This window comes from Oenanthe melanoleuca, chromosome 2 (assembly GCF_029582105.1).
Source record: "Oenanthe melanoleuca isolate GR-GAL-2019-014 chromosome 2, OMel1.0, whole genome shotgun sequence".
NCBI lineage: Eukaryota > Metazoa > Chordata > Aves > Passeriformes > Muscicapidae > Oenanthe > Oenanthe melanoleuca.
In genome coordinates, this window is record NC_079335.1 from 101,202,372 (window position 1) to 101,226,781 (window position 24,410).

General features: G+C 38.6%; 1 protein-coding gene across 28 annotated transcripts in view; it reads left to right on the forward strand.

Annotated features, from left to right (window-relative positions):
* ARPP21 (cAMP regulated phosphoprotein 21) overlaps window positions 1-24,410 on the forward strand; it is a 207,764-nt gene that overhangs the window by 149,227 nt on the left and 34,127 nt on the right. For 27 of the 28 annotated variants that reach the window (XM_056484275.1, XM_056484270.1, XM_056484271.1 and 24 more), the window contains 5 exons: window positions 4,566-4,796; window positions 9,088-9,257; window positions 10,776-10,880; window positions 14,020-14,283; window positions 21,912-22,038. In XM_056484275.1, coding sequence (XP_056340250.1) covers window positions 4,566-4,796; window positions 9,088-9,257; window positions 10,776-10,880; window positions 14,020-14,283; window positions 21,912-22,038 — 897 coding nt within the window. The remainder of the gene's footprint in view (window positions 1-4,565; window positions 4,797-9,087; window positions 9,258-10,775; window positions 10,881-14,019; window positions 14,284-21,911; window positions 22,039-24,410) is intronic. The other variant, XM_056484294.1, reaches the window with a different exon arrangement.

The following is a 24,410-nucleotide window of genomic DNA, read 5'->3' on the forward strand; positions in this document are numbered from 1 at the left end:
TTCTTCATTGGTTAAAGGATGGAAAATATTTATGGTCTCTTTAAATGTGAAAATGATTCTCTCTGTATATGGCAGTCATCCAGAAGCATTGTTAAACACTCTTCATGAGCATAGGAGCATTAAAATTTTCAGGATTTTTACACAAAGCTCACAGCTGCCTTCAACAGGGTATACAGTGATGTAATATTAACATTGTAGCCTTTCTGTATCACTTTTTATATCATTACCAAAATTAAATATTTTGCCCCTAACCTGTGATACATCTGTAATTAATGGTACATAGCAAACAAGTGGGAACTAAAGCAGAGAAAGATGTTAACTTCCCCTTAGTCTCACAGAGAGATCACAGAATATGCTATTCTCTGCAGTAGAGTCCAGTAGTGTCAATTAGTCTTAGACTTTATTGCATTCAGCTGCACAGGAATTGGAGTTTAGCAAAGGAATTATGTTACTTCATTTTTGCAAACTTCACAAAAGAGGCTGTTTGAAACCCATTACATTGTTATCTTATTGGTTCTGATGGTTATTTCCATGCACCTGACGATAATTTAGAAAACCTTGTTCTACTGAAAAGCACAAATTGAAAATAAAATTTCCTTCTCTGTTATTCTGGTGTTTAGTAAGTACAAAGAGATGTTCTAAGCTATAATTCAATATGAGATGGGGAGTTAATAATTTAAAAAATTTCAATCACATTGCATTCCTACTACTTAGGACATCATACAAAATGTTGGTTTGTCCAGCTTTCTAGTAATACAGTAAATTTTCCAGGGTTTCCATACCTAAGCGTGAAAAGTGAAATAGTTATCCCATTGTAGGGGCACAATGATGTACATGTTCAGTATTAACACCCAAAAAGAGAAAATCTAGCATATCAACTGCCATGTTATTGTCACTGACACATTACAACAGGTTTTATCATGAAGGAAGATGTGTTTCAAATATATGTTCTATGTGCATCTACATACCTAGTTAAATAATTGTTAGGAGACTTAAAAGTTTTAACTATTGCACATTTAGCATCTCTTAATGCATTTTCCATTCAGTGGAATGCACATCTGTCAGAGTTTATTTCTTTCCCCCTTAGTTGGCTGCATTCGGTATTAGATGTGTTGATACAGATCTGTAGGGATCATTAGCTTCCTTGGCAGGGCTCCAGGTAATCAGAGTCACAGTCTAATCTCTCCTGTTAGGTGCTCATTGCTACTCCTGTTGGGAAAGGCATTTCAGTATGTTACTGCAGACGTTTTTAATACATTAAATTTCCTTTGCTGTTTTGTTTGTTTGTTTTGTTGTTTAGGTTTCGAGGCTTTTTTTAATAAAGTGTCCTGTATATTATATCTTTTCTCTGAGTTTTGGAACTGGATTTCTCCTTCTTTATAATTCACTTGAATCTTGTAAGTCCAATAAAAGCTGTCAGAATATTGACATGGGCAGCAGGTCATAAGCCAACTGCTTCCAGTCATAATCTTCTCACTGACTGTGCTGAAACACGAGTTTTATTTTTAGAAGTGCAGCTTAGAGAGAAATAATCACGTTCACATGAGCACATGCCATTTTCATTACAAAATTGCTAAATATGTCTTTGCATAGAGAAAGGCAAGTGACAAAAGTAGAAAATAAATATTTTTAATCCAAGAACCTATATTCAAGACAAAAATGCAATAGTTCCTGTTGTTCCTGAAAATGATGGTCTAGAGTATGCAGTGGTAGTGGATAGATCTTGAGAGCGTATAAGTTGATAAGAAAGGAGAAATTTGCCTCAGACTTGAAAGGTGAGATGAGCAGAGATGTTCAAAGTCATCAGATACTGAATGCTGATCCAAGGAAAATAGAGCAGGACGTGTCGCATCTCTCACTAATGCTTAGAATATTGGAAAATTAATGGTACTCCCATACTCTCCCTCTGCAAACCCTCTAAGCTATTAAGCATTTTTGGTGGGTTTTTTCTGTCTCTTTTTCTTTACAGCTCTTTGAACTTCTGTATCCCTCAGAATACTTTAAAAATATATTAATGGAAAGTGATGAGAATGTGAAGGTTATTATTGTCTTAACTGAAGCAGCAAGAAAATTATAGAATAATCTAGAAGTATCCATCATTACATATTGAAAAAAAGAGCTTAGATTGTGTAATGGGGGCAAAAATCTCATTTAGTCCAAGTTCCTTTCAAAAGTCTTTAGCAAGACATCTTTTAATATGAATCTGAATGAAGTCAGTTAGTTTATTTTTCCCCTTTTCTATAGTACTGAATTCATTTTAAAGTGATTTCCCATTTCAGATTCAGACAGGATGAAAACAGCTAATCAGAGCAACAAAGACAAGATTAATTGGTGTTAATTTCCAAACATTAGGGCTGGAATTTACTTGGCTTTACTTGGCTTAAAATGATAGAAAATAAGTTACAATAACAGAACTAAATAAAGCAGATCATTCTTATACACTATAAATGGGGCAAAATTGGTACAGCAGTAATTTCTGGATTTTTTTTCTTTTTTTTAAATTCAAAATATTCTCTGTATGGTTTTATGACTTATTTGTCTTATTTCAAAATTACTGACTTGATCTATTGACATGGGAGAGCAGATCTCGGATCTTTTAAGGCACACATTTCAAAGCTATCAGCTTGACCAATGGGTGGTGATAGCCTCAAAGTATTCTCCACTGCTTCCATGTCATGAGTCCACCTGAATTAATGTCAGTCCTCTGGTTTTTGTCATTCAGAAGCTAGTGTAGATCAATACATAATTCTGCCATAAAAACAGCAGAAAGAAAACCCAAAACAATTGAATGTCACAGTTGCAATCTTCTTTTGTGCCAATAGCGTTTTGTTGGAATAACACAAAAAGTGGAGATAGTCTGAACTCAGGCTTGATATTATTCGCATGCTTAGAAATAATGGGAGGTTTAAGAAATCTCATCACCACTACCATCTCCAGGTAGCTTTCTGACCCGTTGAATTTAAAAGGTGAAGGAATAGAGGAGAAAGTAAAGTGAGAACTCAAAGAAACAATATGAAGTGCATGTAGAAAGGCCAGGTAAATACAGCAAAGGACCTTGTAACTGATGTGGAAGGAAAATTGAACTCCAGCAGTTACATTTACAATTGGAAGGAAGATGTCAAATACTACTTGCAGCTTGATTAGGATGATCTCCAGGAATAACTCTGTAATTTTCCTAAACATAGGAATCTGAAATTATCTAATAAATAAAACTATTTCTTCAGGAATAATATTTCTAAATTTCTAACCTCTGTCTACAAGGAGAGGAAAAATATAGCAACTAATACAACTTTGAAATGTATTTAATGAAACTAAAAAATTCTTTGGAAATCTCTACTTTCTTGATTACATGCTGGAGAAGATGTAGGGTCCAATGGATGGAAAATAGTGCACAGCTCATAGAGAGGACTGTGTCTATAGTGGTTGCTATATGAATAATAAGTTTGAAGAAGGTGGGTAAAAAATGTTACACAGCAATCTGCAGTAATCTGTGAAAAAATCCTCTGTTAAGTAACAGGATGCTGGTGTGATTTCTTCAGAAGAAACCTCCTCTGCTCCAATTTCTCTAAATATGAGAAAATAAATGAATTTCAATTGCATTTGACTGAAAATGAATTTGAGGCTCTTAGCAGTCTACTACAGGGTCCACCTACAGTATCCCATATCTAAAAGGATATCATTTGCCTCTAAGAGGTTTGCTAAACTGAAGTCTGAATTCTGTCCTTGCTTTTAGTCTATACCTGCAGATGAACATTGTGGAGTTTAGATACATAGACAGTGCACTCACGTAAAATGAAAGAAGTTGCAATTAAAACATACTTTGCTCTGTAAACCAACCATACCATCCTGCTTTAAGGAAGCCGATCACCTGAGCCTTATGCTCTTAGAGATTCTTGTCCTTTTTCTGTGAAGCAAATTTAATCAAGTAGTAACTCAGAAGTTTGAAAATTATATTGAGGGATTAAAATAATGTGTCTTCCCATTTTTCCAGCACAATTGTGCTTTAGCACTGTTGATTTATCTTGATGGATCAATTTTAATAGGTTTGGCGCTGAAAAACAAAAGTGGCAAAAGCCTTAGGTAGCATCTTAAGTAGCTTTAAATTATTATGGATGTTGCACAGCTACCTTGTGACTAGACTGATAACTCAGTTGCTGTCAGTTTTTCCTTACAGAGAATATTTGGTGATTTTTTTGTGTTACATTTTTGTTAGTTTTGTTCATTTTTTTTCATTTATAAACACTATGTTTAGTTTTTATACCTTATGAACTGATACCTTGATATTATAAATACATGCTGAGGATTTTGTCTTCCTCTCTGGTAAATCTGTTTTTTGTCTGGGGGGAAGCCAATGTTGCATGAGGAAAGTGGGCTTTTGGATTGTAAAAATTACCACCATGTGCTGGGTTCATTAGGGAGTGAAAATCCTGCTTCTGCTAGCTAGACATGGAGTGGTGATGCCTTTGCAGTCTGTGAAGGCTGTCCTTGTGTGTGTACGCCTTATCTGATGGGAACTGGCATCCCTTGTAACCCCGCTTCCTGCTGTGGTTGTGTCTCCCTGTTAGGCTCAGAGTCTTCCAGCAGTGCTGGCTCCTCAGGATCACTGTCACGAATACATCAGCCTCTCCAAAGTGCATCTCTCATCCCTGGGGTAACAGCCAATTCTTCAGGCTGTGTGTCCTACCCTGAGAACGGGATGAGTGGCCAGGTGGCCTCCAGCAACACCAGCTATATCATTCTTCCACTTGAAGCTGCAGGGATACCGCCTGGCAGTATCCTTCTCAACCCACACACAGGTCAGTACAGTTCCCTCCTGCCTGATTCTGCTCTTCGGTGTTTCTGAGGTCAGCTGGTGAATCAGGAAATTTCTTGTTTCTAGACATGTTTTTCTGAAGGCACTCTATGCCCAAGTATACCTTGAAATTACATTTGGCAAATTATTGTTTTCAAATGTGCAGGCAAAGCTAGATTCAATTTCTGTGGCTGTTGTGGCATAGCTGGTGGGAAGTGATACAAGACACTCTTGTTTCATCCCAGACAGGATATTCATCATTCAGCAGTCCTGGTGCTCCCTGGCTCTAAGGGAATCCTCGAAGTTCCCATTAGCATCAATAAGGACAGATGCTCTTCTATATCAAGCAAGCTGAGATATGGTGCAACTAAAATATAACATCACATTCTTAGAGGTTGTGCTTAACAGCAGAATTTCAAAAGGCTTAAAGGCAGCATTTGAATTTGTGCTTCAAAATTAATTTTATGTGAGCTATATGATTAGCAGTTGTATTTAAATTGTGAAGTTTGTGATAAGAGAAAGATGTAACTCTTAAATTCCTGATAGTTTTCCTCACTGCAGCTCACAAATGAGGCACTTGCAAGCATGCAAGTGCTGTGAGCACTTCAGAAACTCTTCAGTTTGAATTTGAGTGCTTGATGAAAGGCTAAGGCAATTTATTACCTCCTTGGTCTGGATCCTGTTATGCTGCTACTCCCCACCGTATTGTACTATCAGTGTTAAGAAGATTCAGGGAGTTTGAGACTATGGTGCTTCTTTGGTAATTTGGACTATTCCAGTGACCATGACTAGCTGTGCTGTCAAGCTTAGCTGAGCTATGCTGGCTTCAAAACAAGGAAGTCTGTAGTAAAATGTGTCTTCCATTATACTGAGAGATGAGGGTTAAACTCCAAAATATTTTTTTCAAAGTCCTTAAAAGAACATTCAGGAGCTTTTTCTTTGGGTATTTTTGTTTACAACTTGCATTTTATGTGAATTGCATCCCTGTGTTCCACTATTTTGGTGGAAGTGCATAAAGCTTATTTGTGTGTCCACTACTAAGAATAATTTTTTTGTCATAGCTCAGTCGAGAAAATTGCAGCATTTAAGAAAAATACAGCCTTGGTAAACTCTTAAGCCAGTCTTACTACAGGTATATATAGAGGGTAGTATCTGGGGCTGATTAATATTGTCAGCGTATTTAAAATCAAGGAAGAGTTCTTGTTTGTTTAGATTCAGTAAGTTAGATATGTTCTGTCCAGAGAGACGACTTAGTAACTTGCACTTCTAAAGTCTTTGCTCTTTGAGTGTACTTTTTTCCAAGCCATTGAATTATTGGCATGAGAGCCTAATACTGTCAGCAAGGAAAAGATCCCTCATTACAATAATTTGCTTATTTCTGTTCTGGTAGTTGACAGTTCTGTCCGCAATACTGAAATTTTTTGGTCAATACAGAAGACAACATTTTGTGTTTCACCATATGGTCCATTTCCATGCAAAACTCATCAGGCCTGGGCAGGAGTCAACCATAATTCAGGTGACAGGACTGAGAAACAAATGAAAGGAATTGATGCTACTTGGAACCCACAAACAGCTGAGAGATATTGCTTGTTCCTGGCCAGCCTTGTTCCTTGGCTTGTTCCTGGAGGGAACTGAGACTGAAGTTCATCACCCTTGAAAGCCTGAAGAGCCATGTAAGAGGAACATCTCCTACATCTGTCTTGTCAATTTAGCAAATTGCAGCAGCTAGTTCATATTTTTGCCTGGTACGTAGATAGTAATTATTTTTCTGCTAGAGGTATAATGCCTTTCAATACTGTCACTGGACCAGGGCACTTTCCCTCCCTGTGAGCCTCTGTCTGCAAATGCATCATTGGGAAACCCATGCATGTTTGTATGTTTAGCATTCAGGGAGCAAGTATTTTTATGTATTTATTATTTTGTGTTTCTTTCAAACCTTGTGGCTCCCATGTAAATATATGCATAATAAAGTAATGGAGGGAGCAGATTCTTTAAAAACCTAAAATTCTTGTCTCACTTCTAGCTTCATGCTGCTCTCTTGTGCTAGAAGCCAGGCTTAATTTTGACATCTGCTGTGTTTTTCACATACAGCAAAATACATGCTGCAAAATTGTCACTCTTTGGGCTCAGAATCTTTGCATCTTATTAGGGAAACATTACAAAAGAAGCTCCATGGGGAGGAGATTTAGATTGCTCTGTGATTGACTGTCGAAGTGATGGATGCTGTCAGAAACAGAAATGAAGAGAAGACAGTTGAAAGAAAAGGAAAAAGGATCTTTGTTTCTTGAAATGAATAGATTTTCTTTCCCTGTGTAATACCATTCTTTAGCTCTTTCTTCTCCTTTTGCAGAGTGGCTATTTCCAGTCCTTTTCTCTCTTTTTATCATAACACTGTGTCCTTTAAAGATCTTTCCTTCCTTTTACACTGCATAGTCATTGACTGTGCGAACCCCTAATGATATCCAGAGATGCTGTCAATTTCTTCCTGCCCTGATTATAAATCTGCTCCTTCCCAGGTGTTGGAATCCATGCTTTCTTTTCCATATCTGCAGTTTGCTTTATTTTCTCTCCTTGCTTTAGTCTTCTCCTTCCCCAGATAGTCAAGCTTCTTACTTGCTTTGGCAAAGAACCATTTGTGTGTCTGTGCTCTCTATTTCACTTACTTCATCCCCTTGCTTTACCCTTTAAAGGATTCCTCTTGACACATTTTTCCTTAACCCCTCTGACAATTTAAAAGCATTTACTTTTCATTCATACTCCTTGAAATGACATTGCAATCTTTGCCCTTCTATCAGGGCCACAGTTAATAACTTAAAAATGTCTTCCTTGTTACCTTCTGATGTCTCCTTTTAATTTCTGATTTCAAGATTTCTTCATGAAAAGTCGTCTCTTTTTTCATCATTAAAAGTGTTGCTGGGACCTTACACTTTCAATTCTGTCATCTTTCATTAAGCTGCAGGAAATGCTCCTTATTAGCTTGCCTTTGAACATCTGACACAGGGTTTGGGAGCATGTTATCCTGCTCACTCAGTCTTCTTAAGTACTTCTGGGCTTGAGATTCCCAAAGTTTGGGACTCCATGCCATAGTCACCCAGCACGTTCACAGCAAGAATTAGGAAATCAGTAGACAGGACTGCCCCGTGCTTCTTTTTCATTCACTCATGTCTTTTGTCAGCATGAATGTGGTGATAAGTTCATCCAGAAACTTGATGCTTTAGAGAGAGAGAAGGCAAGGCTCTTTAGCCAATGCTCTTCATGCATTTCTGACCATGATTCATTGGAGGGAGAAACTAGAAGGCTGAGGAGTAGATAGAACAGCTAGAGATGCTTTGTAGGGCACAAATCATTTTTTCACTATTTCTCCAAATCCCTGAACTCCTCCAGATCTCCCTTTTTATCTCAGAAATTCATACTTTAGTTACCTACTTTAAAGATTATCACATCATTGCTAAAATTGCTCTTCTTTTCTCATTAAAACATTTATAATTCCTTTGGTTTGCAGATTTATTTGAAAGTGAAAAGAGAACTGGGGTCATGAAAAATATTTTTCCTACTGAGAAATATAATTCCTTTTTTGTTTCCAGGACAATTACTTGGGTAAACTTTTTATTTTAAACAAACTTTTTTTTTTTTTTGCAAGGTTATTTCCCCCAGCTTAATTATCAGAAGCAAAATGGGTTTAATAACTTAGTAGAACTCACAACAGAATTTGTATTTAAGAGATTCTTGAGTGCACCTTAGGTGTTTCTTCCTTGAAAACTGGAGTGCTAGCTCCTCTAAGTGTATAGGGCACAGCTCTCAAAAGTACAGCTCTGTGTTATTAGAATGTGTAAGTAAATTAGTAACAAGTGTGGGTTTGTTTTTTCCCCCTTTCCTACAAACTATATTGTTGTGAAGTAATTGTGCGCATTTGACTGCTGTTGTGTGAGAGGAAAATGCAAGGGAACATTCTCTACCTTCAGTGTTAGCTCCGAAGTTCAATTTTAATGTTAATTGATTCATCATTGCATGATTTCAAGTAACCATAGCATCTGAATCATCTTATAGTCATGGTAACTTTCCACCCATTCCTTGGAAAATCATACTGCTGAAACAAATATCTGCTGTCTTGCCTGAAAGAAAATAAAAGCTGTCTGATACTGTAATTACAATAATGAGATATTGAGAGTGATGAACACTTTACTCTTGTAGCAGGTCGGCTAAATAGTGATCAGTTAAAGCAAAATTGTTTGCTTTCACATAGAAAACAGTCTGCTCTTAAAAGTTTCCCACAAGAGCCAGGTGTTTTATTTCAGGTCAACCATTTGTAAATCCTGATGGAACGCCGGCAATATACAATCCTCCCAGTGGCCAGCAGACAGTGAGGAGCCAAGTGGTGGGACAGTCTCAGCAGCAGCCTTCACCCCAGCAGCCTCAGCAGGTTCAACAGCCACAGCAGCAAATAGCAAGTCATCTTGTCACACAGGTATGTGTGGTGTCACCAGAAAAAAGAAGGAGCTCTTTCCTCTTCTCCAGAGGAAAGTAGGGAGGAATGTGGCTAGACCAAATATCAGGATTTTCTTTTCAATATGGATAAAACAGATGGAGAGGGAAGATTACATCTTCAATTTTATCTTAAGGATAATTTCTTTTTCAAAAGTGCTGTTAATTGTGTTGATGCATGTCTACATAAAATTAGTTTGCAAAATTCATCCATTAGAGAAAGCTGAAGTGTTCATTCTCAAACCAGTGCAGTCTGTAATTGTCTCCAAAAAGCCAGGGACATTTCTCTTTTGACAACAGTGGGTTTGAGACAAAGAATAAAGTACAAAAATAGCTCTACAAACACTTTCATGTCTGGTTGTATTTGGCCCAATCCATGGATGCTTTCTAAGCACTTTTGCTCCAGATTGGTGGTTTTTTCTGCCTGCACCAATATTCTGGCATTGATCCTGCTCTGAGCTAGAAGTTCTGGAGCTACAGCAGGAAGAGCAATTTTGTCTGAGCACAGTGCAATGGTATGTTGGCTCTCTGTTCCCTGTGCTGCCTGTGGCATATAGCCAGACGTGGCTGAGCATGGGCAGCAGATTTTGGGTCTGGTTCAAACTTAATTTTGTGGATTGCATGCCTGTTCTCCCAGTGCAGAGCAGGCAGAGGGAACTACCCTAGCATCAATCCTATATACTGCTCAGTCACAGAGCAGCCAAGATCAACTGTGATTCTTGTCTAGCTTTATAATTTGGCACAGCTTCATCTCAGGTTACGCAGAAATACAGTGCTTGAATTCAGTGAAGTTGCTTTGGTTTTACTGGGTTTGGACTTATATGGTTATGGCTCTTATTTCTTGACTTGATCTTCCCAGTTTTAGAAGACAGACATAGTAGCAAACCTGCAAGAAGTTATATGAGAGGCAAAAATGAAAGGAATACTAAAAGTATTCCAAGGTAATAGTGCTGTGGAAAACTGTTTTTTTCACTTAGATAAACGTCTGCTCCAAGCCAATGGCCTGTTTGTTGGTAATTCACAGCCTGTTCTTTGGTTTTTAATTTTTTTAAACTCTTGTGTTCTCCCAAAGCAGCTTTACAATCATTATTCCTTTGCCTGTGACATGGAGTTTAATCAGTCACTAACAGCGAAATTCAAATATACACTTACACTATGCTGCTTTCCATTTTTGTATTTGTAAATTAAATGTAGAATCATAATTTGGCTTTGCCTCACATTACAAGTAAGAAGGTATAGCTGTGGCTATGTTTAATCTAATAGCTGTTAAATCCATGAAAACAGACAGAAATATCAGTAATAAATAATTGTTTGGTATAAGGCTAAAATGAAGACTGAAATCACAATACTTGACTCTTGTACTCAGGCTGGTGATGAGTCACTTGTATTTTCAGAGCTGTGTTTGAGATCTTTGTTTGCAATAACAAAGGTGGTGGTGGTGGTGGTGTTTGTTATCTTTCTCTGGTGGAATTTATTATCTTTTTCTTTGCTTGTTTTGCAGCCTGTTCAGACAATGCAGCCATCTTCTCAGTCAGTTCAATATCCAGCAGTTTCTTATCCTCCCCAGCATCTCCTGCCAGTCTCCCCAACGCAGCAGTTTTCCGTGGTACTAAAGATTTCTTATTTATTTTTCTTTCCTTGAAGTTGGAGATGTGAGTATGTGTGTCTGAAAACCTCTGGGATGAACAGCAACAGGTGTCCCACGTGAGAACCTTGTCTAAATACCTGTTCACTTTTATGCTTTGGTACAGACAGGCATTTTGTACGAGCATTCCCACTGATTCTGGTTACCTAACTTGAAGAGTAAACTTAGAGCAGTGCTCTCTACCTGCTTGGCAGACGCTCCAAAAAAATATTTTGTTGTGCCTGCTGGTAGGAGCTTATGTCTCCTCACTTAATGCCAAGTGACCTTGAATTGCTAACTTGAATAGCTGAGATTTTTGTTATCCCTCTTTCATGTCCACCCAGATAGAAGAAGAGGCCTCTAGAAATCATTATTTTTCATGTTATATTATTTTATCCATGTACTAAATCCACTGCCTGGATTTATTCCTTGGTAATATCAGAGGTCTTAGGAAGGAGAGTAGCAGTGAAACAGCTGCAGAAGGTGTCGTGTGCCTCATGACAATGCACCAATGGAATGGCTGTATATAATGAAAATAAATAGAGTGTTCTGGAGTCTGATTCTGGCTTGTTGCTTACAGGGCTAGGATTATACTGTTCTAAAATGGAGCTGACATTTTAAAGGGGCACTATAAGGTTTTTTTTGTTGTTTTTCTCTCTTGCTCTAATCATCTTGTTTATGATTGATATTTTTTTCGCCAATGTCACATAGTTATAGTAAGATATGGAAACAAAGCTGAATGGATCCTTGCAGATAAAATAATGTTACTAAAGACTAGTAGATGATTGATATCATTTAAAGGAAAATAAATATTCTATGCTGAACAGAAGTTGCATGTCTTAATGCTAATTCTCTTGAAAAGTCCGCAGCAGGAATATTAGGTTGCCCTCGTGACCGTCACAAGAAGGCTATTAATTTTATTGGTTAATTAACTTCAGCTGAATTACTATCTTCAGTATACATTACATTATACAAATACTATATAGATTGTATTTGAAGATGTTTTTCTCTTTTGTGAAAATCTAGAGGCATTCCTCGTTCAGTGAAGTTTCTTGTAGAATCTGTGTGCGGTCATTTGCCATTCTGGTAATGAATATCACAGCTTTTAAAAGGAACAGTGTCACAGAGACAATCATGTATCTGAATATGAATGTAGGATGATGGTAAAGTTAACAGCATTACTTCTGTATACCACATGATGATCTGTCAGTAGTGTGTAAAACATTGATATTTTGTCGTCATTGATGTCCATGACATTTGCTGTCAGTCGTGAGGGTGAGTCTCTGTAGGTGAGGGTGAGTCCCAGCAGTGCTTTCCACCAGCAAACTTTTAATTTTGTTTTATTTTGTTTCATTTTGTTTCATTTTTAACACATTTTGAAGTTTCTGGACATCAAATGCATTGTTTCAGGATGGTTTTGAAGAGTAAAATACCACAGGGCTGCTAACAATATTAAGAGACTGTCTTGGTTTGAAGGGCAGTTATCTGCCAATAAAGGCAGAAGCTTCTCTTTGAAATGGAGAATGTAAACCCCCCTCCCTCCATATTATTATAAATTTGAAATTAAGGGGCTCTCAGGCAAAGATATGGGAATTAGGAATAACCATTCTTTACTAGGAAAATTAAAATAGAAATACAGTATTACAAAAAACAATCCCAACCCTGACAGAGTCAGAATACAACCTGGTACCTCGTCAGTCAGGGTGTTGGTAGCAGTCCAATTAAATGGTGGCTACAGTCCCCCTGCAGTGGCAGGTGTGGTTCAGCTGAAGCAGTGCTCCTGTAGAAGGGTGCAGCCTTCCTCCAAAAGCCCCAGGATGAAGTGGAAAGGTCTGGCTTCTCCTCTGGAATCCAGTGGAAAAATGAATAACTTGCTGTCCAACAGCTCCGTTTTTATCTAGGTAGGAAAGGCTTGGTTCCTCCCCCTGGCTGGAGCATCTCCCAATGGGATGATGTAATTTTATCAGTCATACAGTGGGACTTAATGGGCCAGCAGCAGATGATATCTTCCTGGAGGGAGCATGGATTGTGGAAAAGATAAAGATGATTGCCCCATCTTGTCTTAAAAATGGACCATTAACAGATGGTATGTGCCACAGAGATAAGGAATCACTATCCCACCCGGTTTAAACAGATGGTGATAGAATACAGATTTCTAGCCACATTAACCCAACACAGAGACTTCTCTTAAAAAATAGTATGAATGTTCTGAGCAAAAAGCATTGTTATAGTGCTTATTTCCTATCGGTAATTGGCATATTAGCACACAATGGAGTTTTATGTTGATTATTTAAAGGTCTCAGGATATGAGCACAAATGAAGATGCCTTGAACCACACCCACACTTGTAAATATTTGACCTTCATAGAATAAATTGAGAGCATTTAATAGCATGAATCTTTTTTTGAGAACTAACAGACACAGTTCAGAATGCCTCTATTATTACTAGCATGTAATGAAATTTAAGTCCATTGCTTTTATATGGTATGTTCATCCTACCACAGATACATGCTTTTTCTTTAACCTCCTTCAGTCAAGTATAAAACTTGTTTCTCTCAAACACAGAAAAAAAGCCTTGTAATACCAGCATTAGGATTAGCCGGTTTTTTTTTACGTTCTCTATGTTTACAACCTTGGATTTTCAAAGCAGTGCAGAAAGGGAAAGATCTGCAGCTGAATCCTATTGAATTCCTCTTGGAACACAGGTGAAATTACCAGTATCTGTTTGGCTGACACATTCTGTATTTGAGGATATAGGTATATATAATGTTATATTAATGCCCATTATATTTAAAATATCTTCTTTTGAACTCTGTAAAGTTCATTTCTCACTTTGGAATTAAAGGTGAGGGTCGCAGGGGAGAGCCAAAATAATTGGCTTTTTTGCCAAATGATGCTATTCACCTTTCAGTCTGGAAGTCTTTGTCAAAGCACATATAGTGATTTTCATTTTAATTGTGCCCATTTTGTAGATCTCCTTACAAAGTTTGGCATAGATTGGAGATTGGAGCTGAGTGATTCCTTCCCCCTCCTCATGCTCTGAACCTATTTTATTTTGCTAATTCATGTGCCTGCTGCAGGCATCATGTCTATATCCTCTTCTCCTGCTTTCTGTCCCACAGCGAGATGACATGACAGCGCAGTTTAACCAGATGAGCTTAAGTCGTCAATCATCAGGAGACAACCCCGAGTCGCCTTCTGGCCCCATGTACCCCTCACCGATCCTGCAGCAGCCTGCCCAGCAGACAGGTTACATCATGGCCTCCCCAAGCCAGCAGCTTCCCCCAGGAGGCTTCACGGGTTCAGGACCGCCAGTGTCCCAGCAGGTGCTGCAGCCACCACCACCGCCCCAGGGTTTCGTGCAACAGCCACCACCACCTCCTCAGGTAGGCAAAACCTTCCCTGCCACTTTGGCACTTTATAACATCAGGAAGGGAAAATAAATTCCAGATATTTTTTCTTTTTCCCCCTGGTAAAAGTTTAGCAAAAAAAAGTTTTAGCAGATCTTTAGGCAGCAACATACTTTGAAAGCCTTTGTCATTTCCTGGGTTTCATCATTTCCTTCCCTCTCCTCAAAACATTTTCTGAACATATGTTTGTACTCCATGATGCATCTGCACATGAATATGAAGGAGGAGGGTGAGTAAATGCCCACGCTACTTTTTCCCCTTGCATGTACGAAAAGAGCAAAATGCACATCAGCCCAGGTAGTTGTTAATCATATTTAATTGACTTGAACATGTGAGGTGTCACAGATCAGTAATTTTAACTGTCTTCCTGGAGACTGGTTATGTTTTACTGTTCATTACCAAACATCTCTGCTTGTCTCCTGGGTACATTTACAGAATATTGAAAGTGATTACTGTCAAGAAGTAAAATGCACAGATGACTTTCTGGCCAATTTTCAGGGCATACACAATGAAAAGACAAATTTCTTTATCCAATTATAAATAACTTCATTTAAATTCTACTTTAAATGGTATATATATAGTATTTATCTTGTTTTCATTTTATCCTTTGGAAGAAAAATATTTTAGAAAGTACAAAACTTCACCTTTTTTTTTTAATGTGACTATTGTAAACCCTGTTGGAAGTGGTTGTTTGGTTGGTTGGCTTTTGCTTACTGCATCTCACTGAAAATCTCCATATGTGTTTATTAAAGGAATTTGGTATTGACATAGGAATGAAGGATTTTTTACTGTTACAGTGTTGTAAGTGGGCTAAGGATCTAGTTAATTAGATCACTAATTAGCAATAAAAGCAATCTGAGGACTACTAGATGCTGACGTCTCATAGAGGACTGTGCAATCCATAATTTCTGTGGTTAAAAAATGTGCAGCTATTTTCTCTGAAAGAGCGCTTGCTAAAAATAAGTGTGAAGAAGCTGAAGTTCAATATAATGTGATTTCTTTTACAAAAAAATTGAAAATATTGCTAGAAAAATATTTCACAGTTTGCCAAATGTAGCAGGTTTGGTGTTTTTTTAAATTTGGGAGAAAAAAATTACCTAAAGAGCAAAATTCCCAGATGAATCCATCTTCCCATGTAGATTGTGTCTCCTAAGTAGAGGCTGTCCAGGCTTTACTCCTCAGGTACAATTCTCAGGTGCCCTCAGTTTTTTCCAGCACCATTTAATCCAACCTCACGACACTTCTAGTGAACCAGGTAAATGTGAGCACCTCCATTTTACAGGCTGCCACCACAGCAGGCACTGACTGATGTTTCCCAGCTCTGCAGCCAGGGTTTGCTGTGGGAGTTGAGTGAGCTGCAGGATGGTGCTGCCTGTCCTGAAGGGACCACGCACCACCTCCTCACCCCCTCGGTGAGGCCAGATGTTTATCTCGCCCTGGAGTCTCTGCTAGACCCACCGTCAGCTGCTTTGCTCAGGTTTGCCCACTGCTCATGCCCCTGGCTGAACCTTGCTGTGGGAGTGCTGGATTTCACCCCTGTGCGCGCAGCAGGGCGCAGGATTTCCACTCAGAATGGTGTAGCATTAATTGGTGAAGTTCTTTTCCAAGTTAATCCTTGTACTGATACTATTGAGAGGCAGATTAATTTCTTCACAGGCCAAATGATGAGAAGGTGCCTTTTCACATACAGGCTGCTGTAGGACCAGTACAGTACTGGTGTGTCTAATGGTGACTGTGTCTCTGTCCATACCTGAGCTGCTTTTCTGCTATATTTTAACAAAGTGGAAAGTTAGTGAGAGCAGAAAAATATCTTTTTGCTTAGCAACAGCATCAGTTATTTCACTGGGGTATGGTTTGTCCTCGGGGGGAGGTGTAGAAAGGTGAGAAATTCAGTGATGTTAACTTCCTCTGGTTGTGCAGATAACACCCATCTCCAGCTTGCTGCTGTTACAAAAAATCCTTGTCAGATACCTGGAAGAGGGCAAGGCAGAATTTAGTGTCTATAATATCTCTTGAAAGCATCGTGGCCTTGGTCTACCAGAAGGGAGAGAGGGCAACAACTCTCCGCATCTGCATGCATAGATGGAAGCTTCTGATTCACATTTCAAGTTTTAATTCATTCACTTCAGTCCTAGAAAGTGATTTGTATACTACATGCAGCACATGTACGGCACATAGGGGATCCCTCTTATAAAGAGATAAGAGTGAATCCTTGGGAAATAGTAGTTCTTTTGCCCTGAGAGCTTAGTTTTCTGTACACGGCAGATGGATTCCAAATCCTTGTCCTGCTCATGGCACAGCTTCACAGTGGTAGTGGCTATTGTCAGTCTGAGTCAGCTATTGTTGGTCTTTGGGGCTTAGATGCAATAGTAAGGCTGCTCTCAGACACTGTAGCAGGTGGTCTGAGGCAGGCTCTGAGGAAAAAAAAAGCAATAAAGATGGTAATGGAAGCAAAACATTATGTGATGCATTAATCAATGCAATGCAATCAATTTAAAAGCACTTTTGTATCTTAAATGTTGCTGTTGAATTTATATCAGTATAAAAGAGGTATGACTTTAATGGCTAATTAGTTCATGTAAATGCACTGCTGATAAGGGTGGATGTGATATCCTGTATGCTGTTGGAAAATAGCAATGACAACTTAGGTGGAGATCCTGTGAGTATGATCATTTCCTTTGGGAGCTGAAAGAAAGAGAAAGAAGTGTTTCAAACCTACATACCCAGTGGTACTGCATTTAAATTATTAGTTTTTCTATTAAAGTTCAGTTAAACGTGGCTCTATAGCTGCTCTCCAAGATTCTTTCTCCCAGTCTCTATTAAAGCAGAAGCAGACTGAGTTTGAAGTGATATGCCTAAGAAGTGGTGAAAGAAACCTTTTGGTTTCTTTTTGCTTCTTCTTTCATCACAGGTATTCTCCAGCTTGACAACAAAGTCATCATTTAATAAACTGAAAATGAAGATTTCTCTTTGTTTAGCCAATTAGAAAAAAGAAAACAAAAGCAGAAAAACCAACCCATATTTTAAATGATACCTGGGGTTTTCTGAAAGGGATTTTTAGCAGCAAATACCTGTTTGCTTTCTATCATGAATATCAAACATATATATCTTTGCTTCCTTTATTTTCAATTTTCTTCTCTCTCTGATAGTTTTTCTGGACCAAACACTTATGGACCAACCCCTTTAACAGAGGTCTACATTCTGCTTTGTAGTGGAAAAAACTTTCCACTATCATTTTATTAATGGTGCTGTCTTTGCCTCTGCAAATGAAGAAGTGGAAAAAATTACTATGTCAATGGGAAAGGATATCCTCCCTTAAAAGTTATTTTCACCTCTGACTCATTCTTCTGGAAGGTATACTGGGAAAATTACATCCAAAAGTGAGATAGCATGAATTCATGGAGAGGCCTGGAGAAATAATCAACATGTTGAGGGATTTTTCATCTGAATTAACTTAGTATCATCATTAATTTTGTGTCATCTTTAATCATCTGTCTCTGCAGAAGCCCTCTCCTTTAGAATCTGTAATGATCCTAAGACAAAATTTTTACTCATAGTATATCTCCTCTAGAAAACTTGTTATGAAGAAGCTTGGGGAGTCATTGCAAATGGGCAGGGCTTTTCTTGATGATCTTTGAATATTATATTGGAGGACATGTTACAAGGCATTAATTTTTGTTACCTGCTACTGTAATTATTATGGAGGGGGCAGGGAGGAAAAGATCTTGAAGAATGACTGATCCATGTCAGTTAGATATTGGGAAGAAATGGCACATTCATGTGTCCATGTATCACTGGGGTTTCTCGTCTTCTTCACTCTCATTTATGTGCCTGTATCAGTTGCATTACCAATGCTGTCAGCATCTGGATGAAGGTGGTAGTCTAAACCTTTCTGGATATCAGCAGTGTTAAGACAAGGTAGAGTACCAGTCAAATGGCTGAATCAAGTAGGGAGGCAGTTTATGAAAGTAAAATCATCCTGAAGTATGTGTAGACTCTTGATCCTGCCGTGAGGGAATGAACAATGTACCAGTGAATTTCATGCTGGAGAGGACCCAGAGAGACAACCAGCCTCATAATAGATTCCAGACTGTATGTGGACAGAACAAAGCAGAAAGTCCATGCTGCAGTGAGTCTCTGCGTATCATCTAGAGCACATGAGAAAGAGGAAAAAGTAATGTCTGACTCTTCCATTTCATGAGTCTTTGACATGATATGCCCAGTCCTGTTACAATTTAAGTTAAAGTGTTGTATAGGAGAAAAAAACAAAAGAATGCAGTGGAATGGTCAGCCTAAAAACAGGGTCATTGTTAAAAATAATACAAAAAAATATTTTTCACAGCATTAAGGATTAAGATCAAAAAACTGTGCTTTTAGATTAAAGAGGGTGGTCTTAGAAGCACATTTTTATGGTAAATTTATTTTATTTTTCAGGTAATTGTATGGCTTCATTGGCATGCTTGTTAGTGCCACGGAAACCTTCTGGTTCTGTAAATAAAATGTTTTACAAGCAAAAGATTGAAGGTTGGACTGTTCATTTCACATGGAAATGCAACTCAAGTATAATTTGGCATGTTGGTTGACTGCTACAGAAATGTAAGATTTTTTCTTGAAGAGCACATTAGTAAATGTTTTAGTAACGCTGATGTGATGAGAAACTAAAAAATTCAAGAGGATCAGAGTAGACGATTATCTCATTACCTCTGATCCCTTTAATTCCACTGTTCACCAAAGTAGAATCAGAAGGGAAAAATAACATTTCAACTACTGACACAGAGATGTTCTCAACATAAATCAGAATGGATTCTTCTGAGCCCCTCAAGCATGTAAGACCTATTTTAGACCATGTCTACATTTTACACCAAGCCCTTCTTTTAATGTGTGAGCTTTAAATAGAACTAAACCTGACCCTCCCCAGCAAACAAAAAATGAACAAACGAAACAAAAAAAACCAACAAAACACACACGCACACATAAAATCAAACCACAAAACCTACCAAAAGCCAAACATCTTGTTTTCATGTCATGTGTGCATGACTACTGTCTAATTCTTCAATTAATCTTTATAAATGAATACTTTTTTTACCCTTTTACTACAAGTATTTTTTTTCATGCTGATAGGCTGCACTGTCATAAACTTTTAAGTGCATAACAAATGTACTCCAATGAACTGAGGAAATGAGAGCAAGGGAGACAACTGTGTGATGAACACTGAGGTTTTATGTGTGTGGTAAAAATAAGAAAGTCTATGCTTCAGTTTATATATTTGTGCTCAGCATGTTCAACTATAAACCTGACTTCAAAATTTAGATTCTTCAGGTGATGTTTCAAGGTTAATACCTACAGAATAATTTCCCAAGAGGTAATTCTCATAGTTGTCAAATGCTTATGTATTTTTAAGTATCTAGGGGCTTGTGTACACTGGAAAATTAGGAAGTTGAGGGTAGATCAAATAAATCCTTTAACTGAGATTAAGCTTCTGGCAAGATAAGTGAGAGTATTTCCACAAGGGTTTAATGCTCTTTAGTTTGTAGAATATGTTAATAGAAAATAAAGAATATTTATAAGAATGTCTGTTCTATTCCCCTGACCCAAGGCTGGATCATTTTGCATTGACTTGACTTGGAATGGGTCTCCTCATTTCTTTCAAGTCTCCTGTTGAGTGTTGCTGAGTCAAGAGTATTGCGGAGAGCAATCAGCTGTGCATGACATGAGTTTATCACAATAAACTTTCCTGATCCACAGTTTATACTGCTTAAAGAATGATTTTGTGCCTTAAATATGTAGGACCACTTTCCTATTCCTTGTGGCTTTTCTTTGCAGAGAAACAAATTCATGATTTGTGGTGGTGTTCATTCTACAAAGGCATTTTGGTTTTGTTACATCAGTCACTAACAAAACTAATGGCTTGAGGGCAGGCAGTAGCCATTATGTGTCACTTGGTATTGCCTGAAGGGAGGGTAGTTTACCGCATTTTCCAGTCAAAACCTTGAGTTTTTCTATGAGTTTTTCTCATACTTGTTTGAATCAGGTTGATATAAGCAGAGAGAGGGGAAAAAAATCAATTGGTTGAAAAGAAGATTAATAGAACTTGAAGAATGAATGAGTGTTCAGCCTCTTGATTGACAGATGCTGTTGACTGTCAATTATCTGTGAGGTTAACTTCACCATCACCACCCAGTCCAGCTTGGTTAATCTTTAATCCTTCTCCCACCACAGTTACCCATTCAGTAGGCTTCTACTTGCTTGAGTCGCAATCCATAGCCTAGCCTTGCCTGGTCTTTTGTGTCTATGCCATTTTTTTTCCTCATCTGAGATGGGAAATTTTCCAAGGAAAATTTCTGATCTCTCTTATGATATCCTAGCAGTAGTTACCTTTATTCTGCTAACTTTATGGATGATCACGTTGAATGATCTGTATTAGGAATATTTCTTCCATGCAAATAAAACTGGCAAAAATAGTTATCGATTTGCATAAAAAAAAAAAAAAAAAAAAAAGCACTTGATCTGACTCTGTGCATATGTCTGTGTAGGATAAATTCTATGTACAAAGTGAGAAAAAAATTATATGATTTATTAAGAAATGCTGACAGCTGTAGCAGAAGTTGTGAGAAAAGCAATGTTCACCCAAGCCTGGGTGCCTCTGCAGTCTGTTCATACTATACATTGCCAAATTCTGTCAGATGCCTACGGTATTCCTGACAGCTGAAAATGAAAAATTTTGAGTGCTTTGAACTTGCGAAGGGTCAATTGAAAACTGTTTAGCTCAAATGTCTCAGTAACAGTGGTGTGGCCTGTATAGGAAAAATCTTTTACTCCAGTCACCCTCAAACATTCATGTTTACCTGTGTGATAAGGAGCTGTAGTACATATTTCTTTGTAATGAAAATAATAATAGAAAATAAAGAAGAACATCTAGCAGAACTTGCTGACTTAATGCCTGCCCTCAGCTCCTACAAGAAAACAGCTGTGATTATTTTTTGAACTGTAATTGTTTTCACACCAAGAGCAAAAAAGGCTTTAGAGGGAAATGTTCATGTAAGAAGGGATGTACCTGTTAATCAGAAGCATCAATCTGATAATTACCTTACAATTGTTAAGGGTTCAGACACTCCATCTTGCTCTCCCCCTTGTTTCTACATATTTGTACTCCAGGCCATTCCTTGCTTTGACTGGACTGTTTTCTACAGAGTTCCTTTAACGATTCAACAAGCTGTCTATATGAGTTATTTTGATATGGACAGCATTGTTTGCATTCATTTTTCTGTATTTTTTGGATATTTTTCTGTGATAAAGATAAAAAGTTACTCTGATGTTTTTTCTTTGGTATAGCTTTTTATGAATCCTCTGGTTTTTTTCTCTTTCAATTAATTTTTTTTCCTATTTCCTAAAGTATGTGAAAATAAATGTGGGCACTGATAGCCCTTTTCCTAGCACAGCTGAAAGCAAGCAGCAATTCTTGAGGAGACAGGAGGCAAACCTCTTCTCTTGATTGCCAAGATGGTTGCTTAATATGCTTGACTTGAACTCTTGCTCCCCCTCCCTGTTTTGTTCTATTTTATAAATCTTTGATCTCTAGAGTTTACTGTTCTCTTTCTTGGCAGATGCCAGTGTATTATTACCCATCTGGTCAGTACCCTACCTCAACAACTCAGCAGTACAGACCCATTGCCTCAGTCCAGTACAACTCACAGCGGAGTCAACAGATCCCCCAGACTGCCCAGCAGGCAGGTATGTACATCTGGTACTCATTTCTTCAGCTGCTCACAGTGCCTTTGTAGGTGAAACCTATTGGTTGTTCTCTAAATGAACAGGAAAAAAGAGGAAAAAGCTGGTTGCTGTTCTGTTTGAAAATACAGTGAAAATTACAAATTGAGAAACCTTTTGCTTGGACATCCCAAACAATGGAAGAGGAGAGGTTGCATCCCCCATCCCTGCTGTCCTGCAGGCGGTGCTGCTGTGTCCTCAGTGTCCATGCTCCAAATGGCTGGGCACAGAGAGAGCTGAGAGGGAGCTGGTGTGAGCAGTCATCCTGCATGTTCAAGCCAATCATTGTGGTTGTCGTCTGTCATGGAAACTCCTCAAGTCTTTGTTTCACCCTATGTGGTAGACAGGTCTGCAGTGATGCAGAAGGGGCTAGTTGTGCTCCACCACCTTGTGCTGTTCCTGGGCCAGAGGATCAGCAAGGCTTTGTGTGGTTGGTGGCCATCAGGACCAGCTCCCCACAGCGCTGTGCGGCTGGAAGGGGGGCCGTTACACTGTAAGAGAGTGAGTAGCAGGTCTCACAGTGAACCGGTCTCTTTTCCTGCTGTGCCGTGCCACTCCAGATGACACCAGAGTAAGACGGACGGAGGGACAGCTGGGCTGATGTGTGTTGGGAGAGATCAGGAACTGTGGTTGTAAAGGAGTCATTGCATTTCAAGGGAATAAACGATTCTGGTGTTTGAGATTTTTTTTTTTTTATTTCCTGACTGTTTCTTTAGTGTGCACCTTCCCTCATAGAGTATCTCAAACAGTAACTCCAGGCATAGGGGGAGGAGGTGGAGGGGTGGGTTTTGTTCCTCCAGACGTGCCAGGTAGAACAAAGCATTCATCATTCAATCTCAGTTTGGCAGAAGCTCTTTAGAACGACAAAGCAGATTCCTTGCAAAAGCTGTGATATGAAAGTCATTTAAGTTTCAAGTCAAGAGCCCAAACATGAGATGTGAACAAGATTTACAGGGTCATCCAGCTTGTCAACCTATTTCTGTAATGTGACTGCTGGTAATTTTGTTCCACTCTCAGGTACTCAGGGAGACAAAGACACAGCAAACACAGCTATAACTAAGCAATTCCTTCCTTTTTTTTGCTTTATGCTGTTCTGTGTTCTAATAAAATTGGTGACATTTTGGTCAGTGTCAGCAGAGACTCACTGTATCTGCTTTCATAGCTTCATATTATACATTTCTGAGAGAGTAGAGGGTGAACTATTGCACAGAGGTCATTTGTCTCTTCTGGCTTCTCCTGCTGGACAGTCTGGTACCATATTTATTACCTCTGTATAGTGGATCCTTGAAACAAAATGCAAATCAACTTAGATGACATTATCTAGATCTACTGTGTTGTTATAAAACCGTATTTATCAGTTTAATGCTATGTCTATAGCTAGTGGAGGTTAAGCTAAGTCATATGCATAAGGGATGGTCTGAAGTATGAGTGATGTTCTGGAGAAGATCCAGCTGTGTGAAAGATAGTTTTAAAGATATATTGTAATACAGGAGCTGTTCTGTGTGACTGCAGACTGACACAGAATGCAGAGATGCAAATGCTAGTTTTGTTTCAATGTTTACTGCATCGTTTTCCTTACATGTTTGAAAAACATGAGTCAAGGAGTTTGCGTAAAATCTCTAGCACATCAGTCTTTCCCTACAATTCACTTTTTCAGTTGCCTGCTCAGTTGGAGGCATTATTTTTATCTCTTGTTTAAAAATGAAAACATTTTGTCTACAGTTTAGACTCCTGCTGTGGCAATGATTTTAAGTGTTTAGCTGTTTTCAGATATTGAGATATGTCTGAGAACAGTTTTGCAGTCTGGTTCATCCCTTTGGCCTCTGAAACATCCTTTCCCCTAGTCATGGTCCTAGTGTGTGGGAAGTGTGACAGGAGGCAGATTGCAGTTCTCTATAGATCTTGTCTTAGAGGTGGTGTAAGAATCTTTCAGATTGTAAATCTCTTGGTATTTGGGAAACAAATAGCTGTGTATGACCAGAAAATAGCAATCCACAAGCAAGTGTTTCAGACTTCCATTTTCCTTCCCACACAGACTTAGCTTCAGATCAGCACACGAGGAGCCAGGGATAACAAGGGGCCGGAACAAGAAGATATGCCGGAAAATAGTGTTGGTGAAACAGAGTGTAGTACGGGAATATTGCAGATGGAAAGGGTGAACAGATGGGAAGGAGGCAGATGAAAAGATGATTTCTAAAATGGTTTCCCCAAAGACCTCACATCACTTGCTGCTGCTTTGGAAAGAGGACGGCTGCGGTGCAGGCAGGCCCGTGAGAGCCCAGCTGCCTGCCTGGACCTGCCGGCTGACTCCTACAGCAGGGTGAGCAAGGAGGCAC